Source organism: Ursus americanus, chromosome 27 (genome assembly GCF_024610735.1).
Source record: "Ursus americanus isolate L20-20 chromosome 27, mUrsAme1.1.p, whole genome shotgun sequence".
NCBI classification, from domain to species: Eukaryota; Metazoa; Chordata; class Mammalia; order Carnivora; family Ursidae; genus Ursus; species Ursus americanus.
In genome coordinates this window covers 38,417,953-38,443,049 of record NC_142153.1, presented here as the reverse complement: position 1 = coordinate 38,443,049, position 25,097 = coordinate 38,417,953, and the positions used below count along the sequence as shown (strand labels likewise).

Sequence of the window (25,097 nt, the reverse complement as noted above, 5' to 3'; positions counted from 1 at the left end):
GATTGTTAATGATGAATTCAAAGACTCAAAAGAATAAAAGCAATGGTTATTATCAAGGTGACAAACCCAGAGTTGGTGATTTCAGCTTTTAATGCAATCTCCCACTGTGCAAAGAGACTGCCACACTGTGGCACTGCTCTCCTGGGGGATTATGTCCGTGGACCCCTCACTGGCGGCAGCTACCCTGGACATTGACTATTGCAGGAAGTCTGCACCTCTCCACCCACTGTGGATGAAGTCCCACTACCTGCCCTCAAGACCACGTTGCTACTTCCTCCAGGAAACATCTCCTGATCTCACTGGTAAGTGATTTCTCTTGAGGACCTGGTGTATCTTACTCATCTCCTTTGCCGATCTACAAGCTCTTAGAGGGCGCGACTGTGTCTAATTATCCCAGTAGTCTCTATAGGACCGAACACAAGGCCTACAATTCAACTCCCCGCTGAACAGAAAGATACTGATGTTCTGTTGTAGGCCAAGGTTTCTTTCTATCAGGTGGGACATAATACAGATATGTGATATGTTTTGTTGCTTAAACTTTCTCTAAAAATTATTGGGATCAGTCTGATCCCTAAAATTTATTCATTAAGTGTCTGAGTCCCATCCAGGATTAGTAGTGCTGGTCAATTAAATGACTCAGTTTCAGTATAGGACCACACACTAGTGACCAAACAATAACTATGGGCCAAAACGGGAAGTTTATATTACGGACAAGATTTTCTATTAGTTTAAGAAAGTTTATCATCTATTTCAGATTTCCATCCAAAATGGTTGAAAGAGAATAATGTTTTGGCATTTTTAATATTTCAGCTATATGGAAAATTCTATTAGTATATTACATACGGATGTGGATACTCTCTCCTATAACCAAATATGAAGTCTAAACTTGAGAGAATAAACCAACTGGATAAATATGCAAGTTCTAGAAAATTTTGTTTGTAGGTAGACGGCAGAACAATAGAAATACTCCCTTAAAATTACCATATTTTTTTTCAAGATTAAAAAAAAATTATTTTATTTTGAGAGAGAGTGAGTGAGTGAGCACAGAGGCAGAGGGAGAAGCAGACTCCCCACTGAGCAGGGAGCCTGATGCGGGGCTCGATCCCAGGACCCTGAGATCATGATCTGAGCTGAAGGCAGACGCTTAACCGACTGAGCCACTCAGGCGCCTCTCAAAATACCCTAGTTTTTAATCAGTGATTTTACCTTTTTTTGTATGGTAACCCGTATGGTGAAAGGCAGGGGAAATGCCAATATGTGGAGTGTGATCTTTTTTGAAGGAAGGAAAGAATGTGAAAATTTAGAAGCATTAAAATGAACAATGCATTACAATTGAGGTGGTTCATGAATCTTAAAGAGCTACTCCGAAAATTCAAATGAAATTGGTCATTTATATTAAAAGTTATATTGTATTTCTCTGCCAAGTCTTGTGTTTAGACAAAGACAACTGCTGAGCAGAAACAGACCACCACTCTCCCTTGCAGCTGTGCTCCTTCTGGCAGGTGGCCGGTGGGGTGACCTCCCATCTCTACCCTAGTGGGTGGCAGTACCACTCTCTTAGCAATAGCCTAGGTTTAAAAAAAAAAAAAAAAAAGGCCTACGACAATGGGAAAAAAGTGTTCTGAGTTCCAGGAAAAGGACCTGAAGACTTGGTCAAACCAAGGTCTAAGCTGGGGAAACCTACACCGGGCCGGCTTTTGGATCCACTCTTTGCACTCCCTTCAGGCACCAGGGGGGACACCGAGATCTGTACCTGTTTCTCAGCTTGTTTCAGAAGCTTCTGGAATCTCTCGTCTTCCATCACACCTGGCGGTAGATCAGTCTCTCCCTGAGCTTTCAGCTCCTCCAGCTTTTGCCTCAAGCCCCTGAGGGCCTGCAGCTCGTCATTGAGGCGGCTCTGCCGGGTGAGAGATGCCTGAAGGTCCAGTTCTAGGTCTAGAGATGTGCGCACTGGGCGCTCTGGTGCTGTTCTTCTCAGGACTGGCTGGCACACCGCCTGCAGCGTCAGAAAGCAACACAATAAAACGCCCTTCTTAAGTGGGTGCTCCTTGCTCTGCTCTCCCTCCTCCCTGGCACAGGACAGCAAGCATTTCTGGGCTCCCGGAAGTGAGGCACCACTGGCCAGGTGACCTGCTTTGGCCAATGAAAGGTGAGTGGCAGTGATGTGTACCACCTCCGGGCAGAAGCCTTGCCAGGCCAGTGCGGGATGTGTGGATTTCTGTCCCCCGCTAGCGGGATGGCAGAGATTCAGAGGTGGAGGCCCCATCAGTGTGGGTCTTGAGCAAAGACAAGATGAGCAGAGCATCTAAGACAACCTGCAATGAACAAGTAGCTAAGTGAGAAATAAATCTTTATTGTTTAAACGGCAGAGATGTTTTAAGTTGTGACCCTGGTATAACCTCTGCTAGCCTGGCCAACGTACTGCACAGAGCCTGCCCTCTGTGAAACAAGACAGACGAGAAACCTACGCTTCGTCCATTTCTGGACCAGCGACTGCAGCCCCAGGGCGTGCTCCTTTAGCCATCGTTTCTGTGGGTGCCGGGCAGAATGTAGCTGCTCAGCGCGGCTAAGATTCTGAGCCCCTCCTCTCATCAATATGCTGAAATCCCAGCTCCTTCCTCGGTTTCCCAAGGTCTAAAATCTACTTTCACCAGTGAATCACTGGTGCTCTTCCTGGAGCCAATCTTATCCGTTTAGCAAGAAATAATTACTGTGTATGCGTGAATGATTGTCTTCCAGGGTGGGGGCCAGGGGTGGTAAGCCAAACCCCGGGAAGAGAAGGCCCAACCCGTGAACCCTGAAGACTTCCAGCAGTGAGCTGTGCCACAGGAAGTCAGGGAAGGGAGAGATCGCTCAGGGCCGGTCACGCTTGCTTGAGGAAAGGAAGTCAAATGAAGCTGGGTAAGATTGCATCAGCGGATGGGAACAAGGAGGGTATTTTTTGCCCAGACTGTTGGCAGTGGGAATGGAAAATAAGAAGTTACTAATAAAAACTGGTACTATTTGATGCTAGAGGAGGGACTCGAATTTGAGAAGTACTTGGGCTTGAAGATCTGGAATGACAGTGGTGCTAATGACAGATGGCGGGGGAGGGCTTGCTGTCCCCTTCCTGTTCCAGAGCCCTCGTCCAGGGCTGAATAGCTTGTACTGGTCCAACACATACTGTTCTAACATTCTCTAACATTTTTATTAGGTTCCGTCTACTCAACCTCTGCTCTAACAAACTTATTACACAGCAGAATCACCGAGACACACACTCTTTGGCTGTATTACTTGTTATTCAAAACCAGAAATTCTTCCCAGTGGTTATGTAGATGGAGCCTTTCCAAGGACTCCAATGTGCAGCGGGGTGCTGGCCCATGTTTAATAAGTGGCTCGGGGCGGGGGCATGGGTGGAGAGAGAAGCATGGGTTGTAGGGTTTGCTGATTTCTATGGTGTACCTACTCCCGCCGTAACTGTTTCCGTGCTGTCAGTGGATGTCACTACATTGGGAAGACCACGCTGCTACCATCTGCTTTTGAAATTTTATCCAGGTGTCAAGGCCAGGGGCCTCCTGCACACTGTCTTTTAGATTCTCCCACCAGATGAGCTCCTTCCTATATTTTTTTAAAGATTTTATTTATCCATTTGAGAGAGGGAGAGAGAGCACACAAGCAGGGGGAGGAGCAGAGGGAAAGGGACAAACAGACTCTGCACTGAGCACGGAGCCCGACACAGGCTCGATTCCACGACCCTGAGATCATGACCTGAGCAGAAATCAAGAGTCGGAGGCTCAACCGATTGAGCCACCCAGGCGCCCAAGTTTCTTCCTTCCTTTCCCCCACCGCACATTCAACAGTCCTGTGTGCTCCCTGAATGCCTCCTTCAGACTGGAGCCTCCTGCGGGCGATGCCTCCCTCCCCCACAGAGCTTGGCACACGCAGGGCTTCATGCTTATTTAAACGACACATCTCAGCTGAAGTACAACAGCTTAGTCAATTATTACTACACAAATCATTAGTAAGCAAATAACTTTCCATTAGTATGTCAGCTATAAGTAAGCAGGAATTGCTAAACTACTTGAACAGTCCAACTTTTAAATTTATTTAAATATTCTCTTAGACTCAGCCTTTAAGGCTCATTCAGAGACCGATCGCTTCCAGGAAAACTGGAGCTTTCCCCAAAATGTCTGTTTTCTAAGCAAGTTGCTAATACTGTGTACTCCTTGACCGGGTATCCACCCCTCTGAAAAGGTCCTGGGTGTTACACTCTTGCTCAAGAACCAGAGACAGTGTGGGGACACATCAACCCACTCAGCAAGCCCCTTTCCATCGATACTGCTCAGTGCATTTCCTGGCGTCATGATCACAGGATCCAAACCGGCGCGGAACGGCTGCTCTCAAGCATACCCTCCCTCCGTCTCTGTAACTAACACGACATCCGCGACTCTCTGGAATCACAGTGGCTTCATTCAGCAGCCCAAGAGCATGGAGCAATGACGCTCAGCAGTTCTGGTATTTATGCCTCACCGTTTGTGATTCTGGATTGGACTGAGAAGGGAGATGTTGTTGAGGGAATACATACCCTTTTGACCCTCAAACTGCGCCGTTCAGTGGAGTTTCTCACAAACAGTGATTTTTTAGCCAAGGTTGAACTGTCACTGTCACTTCGATTCAACTGGCAACAAAGGATAAAAAAAAAAGAAAAGAAAGAAAAGAAAATCACTGCATAACGGAGTGCTAGTGGGTTACAACTGAGAAGTTTATCAGGTAAATGCAGGTAGTGAGGAGTTTGTTTCTTTAAGAAAATCCTCCCCAAACAAGTTTTTTCCTGTTCTATGCTTTTCTTAAACAAGTAAGTTTTCTTCCATAATTTCAACAATTGCCTTTTGGTGGTAGTTATCAGAACTCCTGCATTAAGATAATTATACATACTTGGAAATAAAATTATCCCTTGTGTTTTTAGCTAATTTGCAATATTCATTTTTAAAAAGGAAGGCCTGGATAACATAAAGGGTTATAACCAGGTCAGAGTTCAGTCACAGTTTAGAACTACCTAGAACGCCCGTGGCCCAGACAATCGTCCTCACCCCTTCACCTGCTTCAGGTCTTGGCTGAAATGGCACCTTCTCGAGGACACCCACTTTGAACCCTACTTAAACCTGAGACCCTTGTTTTCACCATTCCCAATCCCCCTTAACTTGCTCTGTTTTCCAGAGAATCCGTCTCCACCCACGACCCTTCATGATTAGTTCATCATGTTCGCTGCTTGGCTCAACTCACAAGGATGTGAGCTCTGCAACGGCGGGGCTCTGGGGCTCTTCTGTTCACAGAGGAATTCCAACCAAGTATCTAGAAACATGCTTAGCAGTGGGTGCTTCATAAAAGTATTTGTTGAACTGAATGAATAAATTTAGAATTCCGAAAGTATTTTCTAAACCATTTTATAATTATTAATCTACATTACTGAAAGTCATAAATACTTCCAGAAGTAGAACTTGGCAAACTGATGCAAATCCCACCATATTCTCCACAGAACTGTGAATCTGATTCAGTATCTAGAGGTATTATTAAAAGAAGATTTTTGTTCTAAAACCCAAGTCGCAATTTTGGTTCTGCGGGATTAATGCAGTTGGAAGTATGTAGGATGTACAGCGGAAATATAAAAAATATTTAAGTCTCAAGTAATTTTAAGTTTCTAAATACAGACTGAAGTACAAATACACTCAACTGCCAGGTCCTTAATTTCACCTGTTTGCCAAATAAATGGCTTAGAGTTCATGAGACCTTAAATTTAGGAAAAGGAAAAAACAACAACCCAAACTGAGAAGCCCCATACGAGTGTGATATTTCGGGTATATTCCCCAGCAGTTCTAGCCACGTGTGCCTGCAGTCAGAGTCCGAAGACTGCCAGCACCCAGTCTCTGGTCCTCGGGGGGCCACTGGCCGGCGGGAGGGCAGGGCCCCGGCCCCCTTACCCGGCAGATGTACTGGCTGCGCTCCCCCGGGGAGAAGGTCTGCGAGCGCACGATCACGCTGCTGCGCACGAAGGGCCGCTGCCGAGCGCTCAGGCCGCTGCGGTCTTTGGGGCGGACCGCCACCCCGGCATCACCTGCCTCGTCCGTGTTTGTCTCTTTATCCACCTGGAATGGAAGTCGGAAATTTGTCAGGAGCGGACGGGCGTGGATACCTGTCTGCTCCGTTCTTCTAAGTACAGAAGAAAGATCTGATCTCACAACAGAGCTGCACCCAGCACTGGGGCCACTTGGGACAGAGAGGTGTCACTCTGGATGGGAGCCCGGGGAGAGGGTTCCCCACTGAGCTAGGAAGTGACCTGCCATGGGGAGGACAGGTCACCTCTAACACATCAGACCCACACGACGAAGGCTGAGGTTTACAGACAGTAACTGTGATATTGTGGAGAATCTTACCAGGAATACTTCATCATTAAACGCTGCTCAACATTGCGATTAGTTGTTTTTTTTTTTTTTTTTCAGAATAACGATGGAAGTAATTACATACAAGAAAATGAAAATATATTACAAAGTCAGTTGCACATAGAATAGGCAATTGTATGTATTTGAAAATAGCAATGCTGTGAAGCTGAGTTTGGATTTCTACCGTCTCTTTGTAAATGTCACGAGAAATAAAATATAAGTAAAAACAGAAGTTTCTCAAAACACAAACTCTCTGGGCACAGGCAGATGTTTATTGTTGATCTTATGTGTATAAAAGAGTTCCGACCTGCCTCGTGCTGGTTTGCTCCTCTGTCGAAGGACGTCTTCGGTCAGGGAACGATACTATTTTGCCCAGGAAGAAAGAACTGGAATTTCCTAGACCCCATTACCAATATCACAAGTTTGAGAGCATCCTCCAAGCTGAAAATGTTTCCTCCCCGCGGGGATGCAGCCTCCACCAACACGTCTCTCGTTCGACTAGCGAAGTTACCGCTGCATAGCTTGGCTGGTGCCCGCCGGGAACCTGTCACCTGCCACCTTCCAGAGCCGACTCCTAGCAGAACCCCCTCAACCAAGAGGAACTTTAAACGTTTACTTCGGGTAAGAAATGGAAATAAACTTTGAGGAATCTTAACACAATTAAGTAGTCATCCTGGAATCTGGTTGTCATTCTGGAAATGCTTTTAATAAATATTCCGAGGACATTTATAGAGATCTAAAGAGCACTATTCATCTTCTTACATAAAATTTAAGCGAAGAATGAATATTTGGGGCCCATTTACAAATTTTACAGCATTTCCACTGCCTCTCACAGCCTACTTCCACAAACGCCTCTCAGGACCCGCTTTGGCACAAAATCAAGACGGGATCAGCACCGGAGCCAGAGTTGGCCTGTGCAGTGCCCACAGAGCCCGCGGGTCCTCACCAGCGCGCACGGCCCGGCTGGCGGCTCAGGCCCGCGGTCTTCGGCACAGCTGCTGTCTGTCCTGCCCGCGTCCTCCTCCACCTCGGGCGCGCTCGGGCACGAGCACAAGTCTCCTGCACAGCTACTGCCCTCTGGCAACTTCACGTCGGCCTCTTGTTCAGCCGCGATTTCGTCAGAGGCCTCGCGCAGCATGGTCAGCCTGCGGGGCGACAAGACAAGAGGAAACAGGTCCTAAGGCAGGCAGGTGTGCGCCCCGGCAGCGCGGTGAATGTGGCTCGCACCCGGGACCCGAACTGTGGCTCAAGTGCTCACGAAAGAGACAACCGCCATGTGAGTCTCTCGCAATATGCGGCAAAATCCCCATACTTCGGTCCTAGAAAGTTAAATGAATGAAATCTGACCTCATTCTAAGACAGTAAAACAGAAATACTCTGAAAATCACATACGAAATTTAACTTTGCCATTTAACAAACTCACTATAATGTGACTTGACATCAGTTATTTATTGTAAAATTAATCATACAACAGGATGGAGTGACTCTGCTAAAAACGAGTAAAGACATAAGCACCAGAAATCTTCATTATCCGGGTACTTGGCTGGCTCAGTCAGAATTTACAGAAAAATAAAATCTTAAAAAAAAATATGTCCATTGTCAACTGTGCTTACAGGCTAGCAGGGTAAAACCCTGTGTAAAGGGAGTTTTACTACTGATGTAACAAGAATCCTAATGCCACACGATCTTGTCTTTAACAAAAGCCACGGCAATGCACATTCGGTTTATAGTGCGTATAAACTGCCTGGAGAGGAACGCCATAGTACCCGCATGGCTTAGAATATTCATGCTTTGTCGAGTTTCATGTCCTTAGAACGGAAACACTTCTTCCACTGATAACTCAAAGTTGAGTTATAATTGTGATTGGTAACCTGACAAATTGGCACATGCCAGTAATTAAACGCCTAGTCATGCAGTGAGCACGGGGGAGCTAGCAATGAATTCTGCGAGCCATAAATTCCTTTGTGCTACAGACCAAGTGTATTTTTTGAAATGTATATGAAACGAATTGTATTTTACAAACACAAAGAAGCCTTAGTATTTAAAAATACCACGATGAACTTTATGATCACTCTATTACTTTTGCACTACTCTGATTCATAACCATTGTAAAGGATGTCTGATAAGGACGAAGTATATCTGTACTTTTTTGCATCACTGATGTAAGCTGTTCCTTCCAAATGTCCAAGAGTTTGTTATTGATGACATATCTTGTCACTGTTAGCTTGTAACAAGTTTTATAAACACACACACGTGCGCACGCATGCATGCATGCTATACATGTGTTAACAGTAGTTCAAACATATCAGTATAAGCAACTACATACACATTAAAATCAATCCACATAATTTTACATATATACTCTAAAAACTGACGCATTCACTAAAATTTGTTTTAAAAAAACCAGGAAAGACAGTTCTTCACATGTATGTGAATCTAGACAAAAGCTAGAGTAACCTTTGTTTTTTAAAGGGTGGGGGGTGGAGAATGAGGAGGGGGCAGGAAAAGAAGATGGACGTGGAAACAAATAGAGTGACGCCTCAGACGCGGTTTTCTAGAATGTGTGTTCTGATGAGCCGGAAGCTAAATGGTACGATGGTACTTCTTGGTAGTTTAAAGAAAAAGAAAGCACGTTTTTAAATTTATGTGTGAATTAACAATACACGACCACACCTTTCAAAACAGGTATTTTAAGACTTAAAACAGCTCCGGAAAGAGTGTCAGAACTTCAGGAAGCAGGAACAAAGAACTCCCTTCCTGTGCTAACCCTGAGGCTGCCCGCAACTGCACGGCTGCCTTCTTCAATCTCTCATGACCGGAGAGGGTCTTTCCTTTAGTAGCGGCTCCCTGGCATGGCACTGCTTCCCAAATTCCAGGGTAAGATCTGAACCTATAAAGGGTCCCCCGAAAGTTTCTTATAAGAAAACTAAACACATCCTCTTTGAGCTCCCAGAGAGCAAAGGAAACAACGGTTTTACCAATCTCCATCTGGACCTCTTTGCTCTTCTTCCTGCCCTGGTGGTGGTTCTTCTTCTTCTTCTTCTTCTTCTTCTTCTTCTTCTTCTTCCTGGGCTAATTCCTGTTTCACAGCCAACAGCTCGGCTGATGTTCTTACAAGTAAGGCTGACACTGCATCCTGGGGAACAGAAGCCATATGGCAATGAACATCATCTATTTTGAGAAATGACTGATAAACTCATCAGATGGGGAGGTAAGCTTCCAGCTGTGAAAAGGAAGGTTGTACGGGACCCAATCCTCCTGTTGAGAACAAATACGAAAGCTGAATAAAATAAAACAAAAAGCAACAAGCAAACCAACCAACCTCCAGCTGTTTTAAAGCAATCAAAGAGCAACACAGGCAATCAGCACTAGAGGCCAAGATCCCAGGGAGAAGAGAAATGCAAGGAGGTGAAGCGACATCACTGCTGCTCTTCTCCCTTGGGGACGTGTGTCAGCTCTCGCGGTGAGGCGCACAGGCTAGAACCGCGGCTGCACGGAACAGCGGCAATCTCGGTAAGATGCAAAGATGAACACTGCGCTGAAGGGCAGTCAGCGTGCGAGGGGCCAGAGAAAGGAACGGTAGCGAGCCCAGCATTCTGCACAATATTCTTGTTGCGTTGTTTGCCGTTCCTAGCAGCATATGTGAAAGCAAGAGGTGAGAAACTAAACAAAACCCAGCTGTGAGGAGGCTAAAACAGGAAACAGATGCTTCAGTTTCCTTATGGTCCCGGGTCTTTTTTTTTTTTCCTAGTGAGAGGAAAATTGGAACTCAGGTCCTCCAAGTGATCCAGGCGATCTGTAACTTGCCTTCTGGAAGAATATTAAATCCTCTCTGGAGGAAGGTATCAGCCAGAGCCTCTGTCGTTCTTCATACCTAATGGCCAGCAACCACTGGAAACAGGACCCAAGGACTGAAGGTCAAGAACAGCAAGAGATAGAAAGAGGCAGCTCTACAGGTGATCCCTACACTACAGTTATTCAGAGAAGGAATTTAAGTTGTTACAGCTAAGATGTTCAAGAAAACTGACGCAATGATGGAGAATTGAACTAATGTATACAGAAAGACCACCGCATTAGCGCATCAGAGTGAGACTGCTAAAAATCAAAGAAAGAGAGAAAAATCTTATAAACAGTGAAAAAAAAAGAGGCATTACTTTCGAAGGATCAACCATTCTGCTGCAGCTCAACAGAATCAATGGAAACCAGATGACAACAACACGGTATCTTCAGTGTGTTCAGAGAATTAACTGCCTGCCCACCTGGAATTCTGAATATGCAGAAAACAAGTTCTTCACAAGTGGAAATAAAGACACTGCCAGAGCTGCACTAGAAGAAATACCAGAGGGAGTTCTTCAAGCGGAAGGAGAATGACCCAAATGGAAGCACAGGAATGCAGAAAGAAATGAACTACACCAGGAAGGGTAAAGATGTGGGGAAATCTACACGAATACTGACTGTCAATAAAACAATCCTACCTTGTGGGGTTTAGAACATACGTACCTAAAATACATGACCAATAATTTCACGGAAGGAGGAAAGGGAATTGATAAAGTCTTTTAAAATTCTTAGACTGCCTGGGAAAAAGTAAAAGCATGAATTTAAGGTAGCATCTAAAAACGCAAGGATGCACGTTGTAATCACCGGGGACACAGCAAAAAATAAAAGACTGTGTTACCAGTGATCTAATAGGAGGGAAAATGAAAATTTGAAAATGCTTGACTAATCCAAAAGAAGGAAAATAAGGAACAGAGACAGTACTTCCAGAAAACAAACAGTAAGACAATAGAGTCAAACCCAAATATATCACTAATAGCATTAAATGTAAATGAAATAAATATTTCATTAGAAGGTAAAGATTTTAAGACTGGATAATAATCCAAAACCCACTATATACTGCTTACAAGTGAAATGCTTTAAATCAGAGAATTCAGACGTGTTGAAAGTAAAAGGCTAGAAAAAGATAAAACCGTGAAAACACTAACCAAAAAGGGGCTGAGATACCTTTATGAATACCAGACAAACAGATTTTAAAACAAGAGGTATTAGAACAGATAAAGAGGGATATTTTATAACAATAAAAGGGCCAGTTGAACAGAAAGACACAACACAGTGCTAAATTTATATTTACCTAAGAATAGAGACAGAAAATTCAGAAAGCAAAGACTAACAAAATAAAAGGAGAACCAGACATCTATAATCGTAAGTTGGAGGATTTTAATATACCTCTCAACAACTGGTAAAATACGTGAACTGAAAAATTAGTAAATGTGGAAGATTTGAAGGACAAAATCAACAAACTTGACCTGCAGAATGCGTTCTTGTCAACACACAGAACTTTTACCAAAACTGACCGTGTGCTAAGCCATAAAGCAAGTCTCAATATTCTGCATGATTGAATAGTATGTACTCTGTTCTTGAAAACAGTGAAATACAGCCAGAAATCGATAATAAAAAGATAACTAGAAAACACCATTGTTTGGGAATTAAGTAAATATACTTCTAAAAAAACCTCACAGATCAAAAAAGAAGTTACAATAGAAATTATAAACTATTTTACATTCAATGATATTTTAATAATCTCATATTATCAAACTTGTGAAAAGCAGCCAAAGCTGTGCTCAAAAATAATTTTTTAGCCCTAAATGCATATATTGGAAAAGAAGGTTGCTAAACAATGATCTATCTCAAGAAGTAAAAAAAAGTACAGCAAATTAAAGCTAAAGAAAGTAGAAGAAAGGAAATAATAAAGAAAGGAGCAGAATTAACAAAATAAAAAACACATATGTAAATAGAAAAAAATCAACGAGGACAAAAGTTGTTTCTTTGAATAAAATAAAAAACCTGACGAGTTCCTAGCAAGAGTGAGAAAAAAACAGAAATGGTAAAAATTACCCATGTCAGAAACAAAACAGAGAACATAGCAAAGGCTTTGCATATATGAAAATAAGAAGGTATCATGAATAACTTTGCCAGAATTTTGGTAATATAGATAAAACAGACAAACCCTATGGAAAATACTACTTTTACTAAAGTGAATGCAAGTACAGAAAGTTGGACTAGTCCTATACCTAATAAAGAAATTGAATCTGTAATTAAAAAACAATCCACCAGCCCTTTTCAACTGGAATTCCATGAGAATTAAGCCTAATGACCTCCAACATCATTATATTAAAACAAAACAAAACGTTAACATCTAGAATGGTATAAGTTATGTGTCATCCTTGGGAGAAATAAGAAAGTAGTCATTGGAAACATTTTTTATAGTGCTTACTTCTTTTTTTGCAGAGCCTCAGTTGAGAAAGGCTGCTTTTCACAAAGAAAATTACAGGCGAGGCTGGTGAATTTTCTTGGGAATTCTTCCAAATATTTAAGGAAGATATGACACCCATCTTACAAAAACCTTCTGCAGAGAGTAAAAAAGGAATGCTTTTTAACTTATATTATGAAGCCTGTAAAACCTTGATATCAAAAAAATGACATTACAAAAAAAGAAAACAAAGGACTAATCTCTTTCACGAACATAAATGAAAAATAACCCAAACACAAAATCAAGAAATCAAATGCAGCAACGTATATAAAAACACATATAAGATACACCATAATAAAGTCTGTCCTATTCTAGGAATCCAAGGGTGGTTTAACATTCAAAAGTCAATCAATGCATAATCCGCCACATTAAGAGAATAAAAGAGAACAACTGTGTAATCAATTTAAGAGGTAAGTAAACAGTAAAAATGTTTCATAAAATTCAATATCCATGCATAATAAAAAGTCTTAGCAAACTAGAAAGAGCAAGAAACTTCTTTAATCTGATAGCGATTATCTATAAATAGCCTCAAAAATCATTCTAAATGACGAATTATTGAAAGCCCTCACTTTGAAAAAAGTATAGTATCTACAGATATAGACAACTAAGCCAACAGAATATCCACGAACAGACTCCCACATATGCAGGCCATTGGACTCATGACAAAAATAACATTGTGATGCAACTGGGAAAGAAAATTTTTTCAACAAATGATGCTGGATCAATGAACTATCACATGGATAAAAAGGAATCTTGACTCCTACCTCACACCTTACACAAAAAATAATTTCAGATGAACTGTAGATCTAAACGTGAAAGGTAAGGCAAGAAGGCCTTTATAAGACAATACAGTAAACCATTCTCATGATCCTGGGGTAGGCAAACACTTCTTAAATAGCAAAGCAAAGCACTAAGCATACAGGGAAAAATTGATAAAGAAAACTACATTAAACCTGAGTATACTTCCAGTCACCAAAAGCCAACATTAAGAAAATGAAAAGGCAAGCCACAGAATAGGAAAAGATATTTGCAAAAAACATATTGGACAAAACACTCCAGTCTAAAATTAAGAACTGCTAACAAAAAAAGAGAATCCGATAGAAAAATGGGCAAAATCTTGAACAGACATTTCACAAAAGATGACATCCATCTGGCAATTAAAGACTATAATCAGGGAAACACAAAAAAACAGGAGAGTACTATGTATCTATTGCAACAGCTAAAATGAAAGAAGATAAAGACATGTACGAGATGCTAATAGCAGCACTACTCATCATAGCTCCCAAATTAGAAACTCAAATGTCCATCAATAGCAGAATGAACAAAGAAAGTGTGATATAATGATACAATTATCTACCACACAACACTGAGCACGGATGAACTACAATTACACGAAACAACACAGACGACTTGCACAAGCATAATGCTGAATACAAGATGCCAGGCATAAAAGAACATATACTGAATGATTCCATTATGTAAAGTTCAAAGACAGAGGTCAGAATAGAGATTGCCTTTAGGGGACAGTGGTAATGACAAGATGGGGCACAAGGGAGGACTCTGGGGTGCTGGTAATGCACTATACCCTGGGTGGTAGCTTTGTGTGTGTTGACTTTCTGAAAATTCATTGGAAAATTCACACTGCATTTGTATACTTTGAGATAAATCTCTCCATCACTCCTCTCCAGAAAAGAAACAAGTTAAAGTGAGATTAGAATAAGATAAGAAGTGCAATAAAAATGTATATATACATGTAACAACACTGTGAACCTAAGAAACACCTGTAGAATACTCACCCAGTAAGAGCAGAGAACACATTCTTCTCAAGGGCACCTGGAACATTCTCCAGGAATGGCAGCATATGCTAGGCCATAAAACAAGCCTTAGTAAACTTAAAAGGACTGAAATCATACAAAGTATGTTCTCTGACCACACTGTAATGAAATCAGTAATCAGTAACACAAGGAAATCATAAGAAGTAACAAAGATGTGAAAATTAACACATTCCTAAAAAACCAATAAGTCAAAGAAGTCACAAGGAAAATCAGAAAATACTGAAGAGATGAATGAAAATTCAAACACACCAGAGTCGGTAAGATGGTGCCCCAGCAGTGCTCAGCAAGAAATTTACAGCTAGGAGTGCCTGTGTCAAAGCAGAAGATCTCAGCTCTATAACCTAACCTTCTATCTTAAGAAAATGGAGAAAGGGGCGCCTGGGTGGCACAGTGGTTAAGCATCTGCCTTCGGCTCAGGGCGTGATCCCGGCATTCTGGGATCGAGTCCCACATCAGGCTCCTCCACTATGAGCCTGCTTCTTCCTCTCCCACTCCCCCTGCTTGTGTTCCCTCTCTCGCTGGCTGTCTCTATCTCTGTCGAATAAATAAAAAGAAAAAAAGAAAAAGAAAAAGAAAATGGAGAAAGAGTAAACCTAAAGTAATTAGAAGGAAGGAAATAAGACTACTCCCTCTCTCTCTCTCTCAAAAAAAAAAAAAAAAAAATCTCAGGGTTGTCAGATTGAGTCCTGTGTCAGGCTCCATGCTGGGCCAGAGCCTGCTTAAGATTCTCTTTTTCCCTCTCCCTCTGCCCTCCTCCCTGTCCCTCTCTAAATAATAATAATAATAATAATAATAATAACAACAACAACAGAGTAGAAATTCATGAAATAGCAAATAGAGAAATATTAGAGAAGATCAGTGAAACCAAAAGGTGATTCTTTGAAAAGATTCAAAGAAGTAAAAACCTTTAGCTAAACGACCAAGAAAAATAGAGAAAAAGCTCAAATTACTGAAATCAGGAGCCAAAGAGGGACTACCACTCTCAACTCTACAGACATAAAATGAATTATAAGGGTTACTACAAACAACTGTTTGCCAACAAGTCAGACAACCTAGATAAAATGAACACATTCCGGAAAGACACAAACTACTCGAAGTGACATTATAACAAAATTGTGAGTAGACGTATAACAAGTAAGAGACTGAATTAGTAAACAAAAATCTCCCCACAAAGTCCAAACCCAGAAGGCTTCCCTGCCGAATTCTACCAAACATTTAAAGAAGAATTCATGCCAATTCTTCTCAAACTCTTCCAAAAGACAGATGATGAGGGAATACTTCCTAACTCATTCCCTGAGGCCAAAATTACTCTGATGTCAAAACTAGACAAAGACATCGGGAAAAAACTGTGAATACGGACAAAAAAAGTTCTCAACAAAATACTAGAAAACTGAATCTAGTAACATAAAAAGGATTATACACCATGACCAAGTGGGATTTATCCTAGGAACGCGAGGTTGGTTTGACATCTGAAAATCAATAAACCATATAAACAGAATAAAGGATAAAAACCACATGTCATCTCAATAGATGCAGAAAAGCATTGGTTAAATCCACAGCCTTTACAATAAAACACTTAACAAACTAGGAAACAGATTTCCCTCAACTTGAACAACTACAACAAACCACAGCCGAAATCATACGTAATGGTGAAAAACTGAAAATTTCCCCCTAAGATCACATCCATGACAAGGGTATCTGCTCTCATCACTTCTTGCGATATAATGGAAGTTCTAGCCAGGATGGAGGGGCAAGAAAAAGAAATAAAAAGCAATTGGAAAGAAGAAAGAAAAAAGACCAACTCTATTTGCAGAAGATACGATCTTACATATAGGAAATGCTAGGGAATCCACGAAAAAACGATTTGACGTAATAAACCTGTTCAGTAAGATTGCAGGATGTAAGACAAGTAGTCAAAAATCAATTGTGCAATGAATACTCTGAAAATGAAATTAAGAAAATAGTTCTATTTACAACAGCACCCAAAAGAATAAAATTGACAAAAGAAGTGAATTTTGGGCTCTGAAGATGGTAATACATTTTTTCAAAGAAGTTAATGAAGACCCAAATAAATGGGAAGATATCCCATATTCATGATCAGAAGACTTAAAGCTGCTAAGATGACAATACCCTCCAAATTGAACTACAGACTCAAGGAAATCTATATAAAAATCCTAGTTGCCTTTTTTTTGCAGAAATTGACAAAATAACTAAAATTCATATGGAAATGCAAGGGACCCAAATAGCGCAAACCATCTTAAAAAAGAAAAACAAAGCTGGATGACTCACATGTTCTTATTTCAAAATAACTACAAAGCTACAGTCATCACGGTAGTGTGATTTTGGCACAAATACAGACATACAGATTAATAGAACAGAATTTAGAGTTCAGAAATATAAATGATCACACTTGCGGTAAACTGACTTTAAGAAAGGGTGCCAAGATAATTCAGTGGGGAAAGACTAGAATAGCATAGTGTTTTCAACTAAGTGGTACTGGGAACAATTGCATACTTACCTACAAGAAAATGAGATTGGACCTACTCCTTATTTCACACATAAAGAACAACTCAAATGGATCGGAGATCTGAAAATAAGACTAAACTTAAAAACTCTCAGAAGAAAAGAAACACAGGAGTTAATCTTTATTATGTTCGGTTGGGCAAAGTCTTCCTAGATATGACACCAACTGCACAAGTAATGTAAGAAAGAAACAGACAATCTGGACTTTTATTAAAATTCTAAAATTTTGTACTGCAAACAAAGCCATCAAGAAAGTGAAAAGAAACTCATAGAATGAAAGAAAATATCTGCAAGTCATTTATTGGATAAGGGACTTGTATTAAGAATATATGAGGAACTCTCATAATAATATAATAATAAAGATAGAATAATCAAGTAAAATAATAAAGAGATAAGAACCCATTTAAAGGGGCGCCTGGGTGGCACAGCGGTTAAGCGTCTGCCTTCGGCTCAGGGCGTGATCCCGGCGTTACGGGATCGAGCCCCACGTCAGGCTCCTCCACTATGAGCCTGCTTCTTCCTCTCCCACTCCCCCTGCTTGTGTTCCCTCTCTGGCTGGCTGTCTCTATCCCTGTCGAATAAATAAATAAAATCTTTAAAAAAAAAAAAAAAAAAGGACCCATTTAAAACACGAAGGATGCAAATAGACAGTTCTCAAAAAAATTTAAAAATATACTCATGGCTAGTAAGTCCATGAAAACGTGCTCAATATCATTAGTTATTAGGTAATTATAAATCAAAACCACAATGAGATAGCACCTCACACCACACGGCATGGCTAAAATCAAAAAGACAGACCAATGACATGTGGCAAGAGCTGGGATGACAGGAGCCCTCGTACATTGCTGGTGAGAATGTAAAATGGTACACCCACTGTGGAAGACAGCTTGTCAGTTCCTCAGAATGCTAAACCACAGAGCTACCACACGACCCAGCAGGTCCACTCCTAGGTACAAACACCAAAGAGAAATGAAAACGTATGTCCAAACAAACCCTTATACAAATGTTCACAGCAGCAATAGTAATAATAGTCAAAAAGCAGAAACAGCCCAAATGCCTACCCACTGATGAGCAGATAAAAGGTGATATGTCCATATAATGGAGTATTATCTGGAAATATAAGGAATGGGCTACTAATACATGCTAGACTATGGATATACCCTGAAAACATGATGCTAAGTAAAAGAAGTATTATTCCATTATGTGAAATGTCCATAGTCAGCAAATTTATAGAGATAGAAAGATGAGTGGTTGCCTCGGGGGAAAGGCCTTCGGGAGAACAGGAGCCACTGCTAATGGGTACAGGGCTTCTTTCTGGGATGACCACAATGTTTGAATACTAGACGATGGTGGCCCAACTCCGCGAATACACTAAAAACCACTAACTGTGCCCTTCAGATGGGTGAACTGTAGGCTTTCAGTGGAGGAACTGTATGGTATGTGAATTACACCACACCAAGCTGTTACCGACATTTACCCACTGTGTGACCATCACATCAGCACTCTCCAGGGTCCAAGTCCTATGTCATCATCCTGCGCGCCTTATAGTGTCGGCCACAAACCGGGGCGTGTGATACAAGCTTGACCAGCACGCCTGCTTCCCTTTCACCACCTACCACGACATCCACTGTCGTTTCTGGCACACAGGAGATGATCAATAATTATCTGACTTGTGCTTGGTAAACTCCTTCCTCACGGATAACCGAAAATGAACTTGGTAACAATATTCACAGATGCCAAGTCAGTGATGAACGGCCTCCCAAAATGCCTCTCCGGAAATTTTTTGAGGTGCTGAATGTGGATGACTGTTGGTTACAACAAACTTCTTAATAGAAAATATTTATCACTTCATTGATGTAACAAATAGAAACTAAGACACTCATTAGCCTCATAATTGAACAGCTGTGAATGATGCGAGTTCCTGACGTATAACCTGACAGTGGAATCAAAGATGTGAACACAACATAGGAAAGTATAAATTTAAAGCAAAAGGTTTTCCATGGTCATCTAACCCAGCTAAGACTCCACATCAGTTTATTCCGATGGAAGGAAGTGTGAGCAGAAATGAGTGATTCTTTTATAAACTATACTCGAAAGGCAGCTGGAAATTATCTTTCTTTCTGCTTCATCATTGTTAGGAAGCTGGGAGGAAGGGGTAAGCTTGGGAAGGAAGGGTAGTGAAAGTCAGCAGGAACACGCCGGTACGCCAGCATTCCACATTATCTCCTTTAGGCATGATGCCTATTTACTCCAATCCAGACTCACCAAGTCTCTAGTATGTATTAACGGCTGATTTGGTTGGAATACGGAGTCCTCGTTTTCTTCGTCATTCTTTTTGCGAGACATTTGCTTGGAGGGAAGCAGGTTATACCACAGAGTGAAAATCTCGTTGGAAAATGGTAAATCAGCCAGACTGATCTGAGTTCCAGCCTATGTGAAATGAAGGGGGGGGGGGGGGAGAAGAGAAAATAAAATGTTTAAATTCATATTTGCTTCCTCTCACATAATTAAGATTATTGGGCAAGTCTGTTTTAGGGTTAAAAAAATGCAATACTCATGACATAAAGCATTGGTGGATTTTTTTTTTAAACCTGAGGGTGTGGCTGAGTAAGAAATAACCCCAATCTAGAAGCCAACCCTAGGATTATTTTGTGAGATGCTATTTTGCTAAAACCTAATGACTAAGCATGCAACTTTTTGTATTTTTTAACAAAAAGTCAAAAAATTAATTAAAAAATTAACGACTAAGCATAAATCATAATACCTCTTACAATACGCTGTAAGAGTCATTTGATTATTACTCACAAAAACCCATTATCCAGTGTAAGATTCAAAAACAAATAAAAACTCTACTGTGGTTCTTGAATTCGAGACCAGATAGCAAAATTTTTCTTTGGATTAGCTGAATGTCAAAAAACGTTTTTATATTCCAGCAAATGACACATATGAGTCAGAATCTAATTAAACTGTGCCATTTTTTAAAAGGCTATTAATTAACATATTTACTAACTTTAAGGAGCTTTTGACACACATATCTATTGTAGTAATCTGAGAGCCTAATGAGTCTGCTATCTTTGCTTCTTTTTTTATTGTCAGGTAATATTATCAAATATTTTTTTCATATAAAGAAAAGGAAATACTCATAAGAAATCTATCACCCTGGGGTGCCTGGATGGCTCAGTTGGTTAAGCGACTGCCTTCGGCTCAGGTCATGATCCCAGGGTCCTGGGATTGAGCCCTGTGTCAGGCTCCTTGCTCAGCAGAGAGCCTGCTTCTCCCTCTGCCTGCTACTCTGCCTGCTTGTGTGTGTGCTCTCTCTCTCTGGGTCAAATAAATAAATAAAATCTTAAAAAAAAAAAAAAAAAGAAATCTATCACCCTTGTAAACTTTGTTCATCATGAAGCATGTTTTTGGGTTTCCTATCGTACCACAGAGAAAAGTTCAACCAGAAACCCTTGCTGTTGTCTGGACACATGGGCACCCCCTCGACACCTGCATTTGAACACCTTGTGTCACTTTTCTAGTATGTAATGGTATTCTGGTTATTATGTACAATGGTGTGTTAAACTCATCATTACTTATACATGAAGTCTCTTTCGTTAGCATTTAAACATCATATTCCTCTAAATAGCAACATTTAGGTCTTCCTAGAAGCTATGATACCATGGCTGGGGAGAATATAATAAAGGGACTGTATACTCAGTCTCCTGCTTAATTTAAACTTAAAACAGTGAATTACGTGTGGGATGTCTTTTGGATATCTGGCTCCATCATTCACTAGCGGTGTGACCCTGGACACATTACCTCACTTAGCAGTCCTTTATCTGAAAATAGGGGTACTCATACCTTTTCCCTGAGACTGTCACGAGGATTCAATGAGATAATGTATACAGAACACCCAGCACAAGACTCATGTTGGGAATAATAAGCATGCTCCGGAGCGATCATCTTGACAGAGGTCAAGGGTAGAACGGGAGATAGATTTTATAGGAAATCACAATTAATAAGCAGATTTGAAAGGTCTTGAATAAGAGAATGAAAACCAGAAATCACTACTTCAGATAAAAAAATGGAACCACCGCTGGCTGTGCCCGAGGCGCTGGGCAGATGTACGGTGGGATCAGGGCTGGCGAAGTGGCAACGAGAGAGTTCTTTTCAGCAAACCCCAACCATGGGTCTTCTGTGGGGACGGGAACTCTGAAATGACCTACCAGGCATTCTTCGCTTCGGTGCTTACTAACAGAGCAAAGATCTACTCTCAGCGTCTTCTGCTGTAAGGCTGTTTGGGAAATGGCCACTCTGAACATATCATTGAATAAGATGGATTCTGTGGCTGGATGGACTTTTGTTCGAAACAGACAGCTGACATCCGTCGAGGAGGGAAGCAGAGCAACCCTAAAATATCTGCAAAGAACAAGAGTAAAATGGATTTCACAGGTACTTCAATTACACCAGATTCACAGCTGTCGTCTGAAATCATCTGCAAAAGAGAGAAACACAGGGGACCATGGAGTTCATTATCAACCCAGAGCTTTGCTGCCATGATGGGCCCGTCTGCGCTCCGCGGCACAGAGCCTCTGTTCCTCACCCACTCATGCTGATGGTGCCCCTGAGCCTGCCACTCTCCACAGGGCTGCGGCGAAGATATGACGGGGAAGAGAACGGGAGGAAAAAACCCACGGAGCAGATGAACTGAACGTCCCACCTGCCCGGGTACAGCCAATTCCAAAATACAGTTTTCTGAGCCTGGGAAGATGGGATCATGCTTAGCAAGCTTTGTCCCAAAGAATCCTCACCCTCCAGTATTCAGCAAGGGATGCTGGCGATCATTTCCCAGGAGTGGGATACACGACCCTACTAGTGAGGAACGGTTTTCCAGCATATTGTGAAGCAAACTCACAAACATTATTGTAGAGCATCACAGAAGTTTCAGGAACAACTGTTTCTAGGCTTATGCTTTGTAAAATTCAGAGGAAGAGTTACAGAAGAACAGAACTTCTAATATTACTTGCAGGTGATTTTTCTAAGCACACGTTCTATAAGGATTTGCAATTCTTAGAAATGGCACGAGGTTTTCTTTTAAATCCCAGAAAGAGGGGCGCCTGGGTAGCGCAGTCGTTAGGCGTCTGCCTTCGGCTCAGGGCGTGATCCCGGCGTTCCGGGATCGAGTCCCACATCAGGCTCCTCCGCTGGGAGCCTGCTTCTTCCTCTCCCACGCCCCCTGCTTGTGTTCCCTCTCTCGCTGGTTGTCTATCTCTGTCACATAAATAAATAAATAAATAAATAAATAAATAAATAAATAAATAATCTTAACAACAAAAAAATCCCAGAAAGAGAACGCCCATTAAATCCCTCCCCCCTAATTCGGGCTGATCTAATTCCGATTCTAAAAGACGTCTTTCTCCAATTAGGAAAACTGTAAATTCACAGGCAGGATGGAGGGACATCCTATTATTTCTGTATTTTATATCATAACATAAAATTGGTGATGGATTATGGATAATTACAGAATTATTAGAACATAAAAACTGATGATGGAGATCAGCCTTAGGGGACTAGGGGGCCTTGGGCTGCTGCTGGTAAGGCTGGAGATTCGGCAGAGGAAATCTGTTTTCGAAAGCCAGGAGGGGAAGTACATTGCAGAGCTGGAATGGAGGGAAGCAATTTTCTGCTTCTCCAGACCTCAGTTTTCCTCTGTACCAGTGGCTGAACCACGTCTGTGACTCCGAGATGTTTCCACCTGAAGAACAGTGTGACACGGTTAAGAGCCAACGGCACCGGGGAAAGAAGGTAGGGGTGCTTTTCCTTTCATTCTGCTGTAGGTGGGGTCTCTCCACACTGGAGTCAGCAGCCACTACAAAAACACCGTGCCTGCTGCCAGCCAGCTGGAACATGAGGTCTGCCTGGTGTAATTAATAACCAGAGAGTAAATTTTGAAGTTTGTGGGGGGGGGGGGGAACTATTTTAAGATCTTTCATTTTTGGCAGGGTCATTACTTAGACCAAGGCTTTCCTGCAGGGGCTTAAGAACACAGCACTAGACATGTCAGGAAGGTGCAGACCAGTCAGACGAGTAACTGCCCACGAGCTGGGGGCAGAAGAGCCCGCTGCACGCACTGCCTGAGGACTGCCATTGGTCCTGAACTGTGCTGGTTGTCACCCTACCTCAGGGGCACCTTGTGACTTCCCAGAGGAAAGTGAGAGCGACCGTGATTGGCTTGGCAGCGACACAGTCGAGGAGGCCTGCCCTCACAGCACGAGGTTAAAGAAGGTGCGTGTTCTAGGGGACTTCTACAGTTTTCCCCTGGATTTGTGGGATGGCTCTCCTTGCTCATAGGTTCAATCCCTGATGGAACGGTCTTCCCCTAGATACGCCGCACTGAAATGAAAAGGCTGCCAGTGCTCCAACATCTCAGCCTATTTACTGGTAAGGAGAAGTCACAAATAATGTCAAGCCAGTCTTCCCTGAATACTACTGACTGGCCTTCCTAATCTCGGTCTCGGGAAACAGGCTCTCTGGGGTGACACAGACATTCCCCAGGAAGCCTTCCCTCCTTTTGGTCTCCCTATTTAATGCGGACACCCCTTGCCCCTTGATGCACACCTTGACTTCAGGAGATCTTGCAGCCCACTCCCCTCCTGGAATCCTATTCCACTCTAGCTTTGATGACCGACAATACACAGACATCCACTGGCTCTAGTCTTCTGCTGTCTACTGAATAATCCCCATGTGGCCTCTATTTTTATTTAGATGAAGTTTCTTTCCTCTGACAATAAGAGTAATCGGATGTGAACTGAAATGTAAACCCACAGGGAAAACATCCAGAACTCTTACATGTACTCTATTAAATGTCCTTCTCATTTAGAAATATACACTATCACTAAGGAAAACATCCACCTGGCTGGGTACAGAGTCTCGGGGGTCACCCCTCAACAGCTCTTTTTTATTCCAAGCCTTTACACTGGCAGACTGAACATATTATTAAGTGCGGGGCTACACACAGAGATTCTGAATTTGAAGTCAGAGGTGCTAAGTTGAAATCTGGCTTCTTTCTAGTGCTCTCTAGCCATGGACCTTTAAGAGAGGCCCCGAAAGTCTGACTCCAGAGAATGTGAATGGTGGCGAAGATCGCTGGAGATACCTGTCCAGAGAGAGTCCCCAAGCAACAGGCTACATAGCATTATGACATCACTTAAAATGAAGTAACTTTAAGAAGTTAATGGTCACAGGGAAGTCAATGCTCGACGCTAAGGAATGATACTCTTACGTACAGCATGATATGGTGTTTGGCAAAGTTGTATTGATAAATGAAATTTAATCACTATGTTTTCATGTAAAAGATCAGAAAATTACTTCAAACCAACAGCAGCCATAATTAGGCAACAATAAGTATTTTAATTAAATTAAAAGAATCAGACCCCAACATAGCATAACACAGAATTTCTGGTTGTAAAGGAAGATGAAAAAAATCTTGGTTCTTATGCTTAATAATGAATTGGTTGAATAGGGATCAAAATCTAATATGCTTTTTGCACATTCTCCTTTTCTTTTCATTTTATCCACTGTGGATTCAGATTTGATCAGCCCTGCTATGTCTTTTCCATCTTCATCCAGATGAACTGCTCAATTACGGTGTACAATTTATCATATATGAACAATGTTCAGTTCTTCGCTAATTTTACTTACACTTTTGAAGTATGAGGTATCAAGAAGGCATGAAGATTTCGGAGTTGTGCTAAAATCACCATGAAACTGGACCTTTTTGCATCATATCTGTCAAAAGAGAAGCTGATGAAACAGGGAAAGAGCACAGGCCACTCGCCCCAGCACCGAGTTCTAGAACTGTCCCCCTCCGTGTGCGCTCCCTTACCTGAGGCCGATCTGCACCTGGGCAGTCTCCACGATGGCGACATCCCCTTCACTGTAGGGAACATCTTCAACTTCACTAGGCCTAGGGACAGGGCAACAGGGGCGGAGGTGAACCATTTATAAACAGGGGTACTGACTGTTAATGGT

The 25,097-nt window shown here is 41.9% G+C and overlaps 1 protein-coding gene across 3 annotated transcripts in view; it reads right to left on the bottom strand.

The window, feature by feature from the left end:
* Window positions 1–25,097, bottom strand: part of WWC2 (WW and C2 domain containing 2) — a 200,383-nt gene that overhangs the window by 19,897 nt on the left and 155,389 nt on the right. For all 3 annotated transcript variants that reach the window (XM_045785842.2, XM_045785844.2, XM_045785843.2), the window contains exons 13-21: window positions 24,952–25,032; window positions 24,768–24,854; window positions 21,293–21,485; window positions 19,347–19,511; window positions 9,395–9,552; window positions 7,363–7,561; window positions 5,958–6,122; window positions 4,565–4,657; window positions 1,754–1,996 (exon numbers count right to left, since the gene is read on the bottom strand). In XM_045785842.2, the coding sequence (XP_045641798.2) occupies window positions 1,754–1,996; window positions 4,565–4,657; window positions 5,958–6,122; window positions 7,363–7,561; window positions 9,395–9,552; window positions 19,347–19,511; window positions 21,293–21,485; window positions 24,768–24,854; window positions 24,952–25,032 (1,384 nt within the window). The remainder of the gene's footprint in view (window positions 1–1,753; window positions 1,997–4,564; window positions 4,658–5,957; window positions 6,123–7,362; window positions 7,562–9,394; window positions 9,553–19,346; window positions 19,512–21,292; window positions 21,486–24,767; window positions 24,855–24,951; window positions 25,033–25,097) is intronic.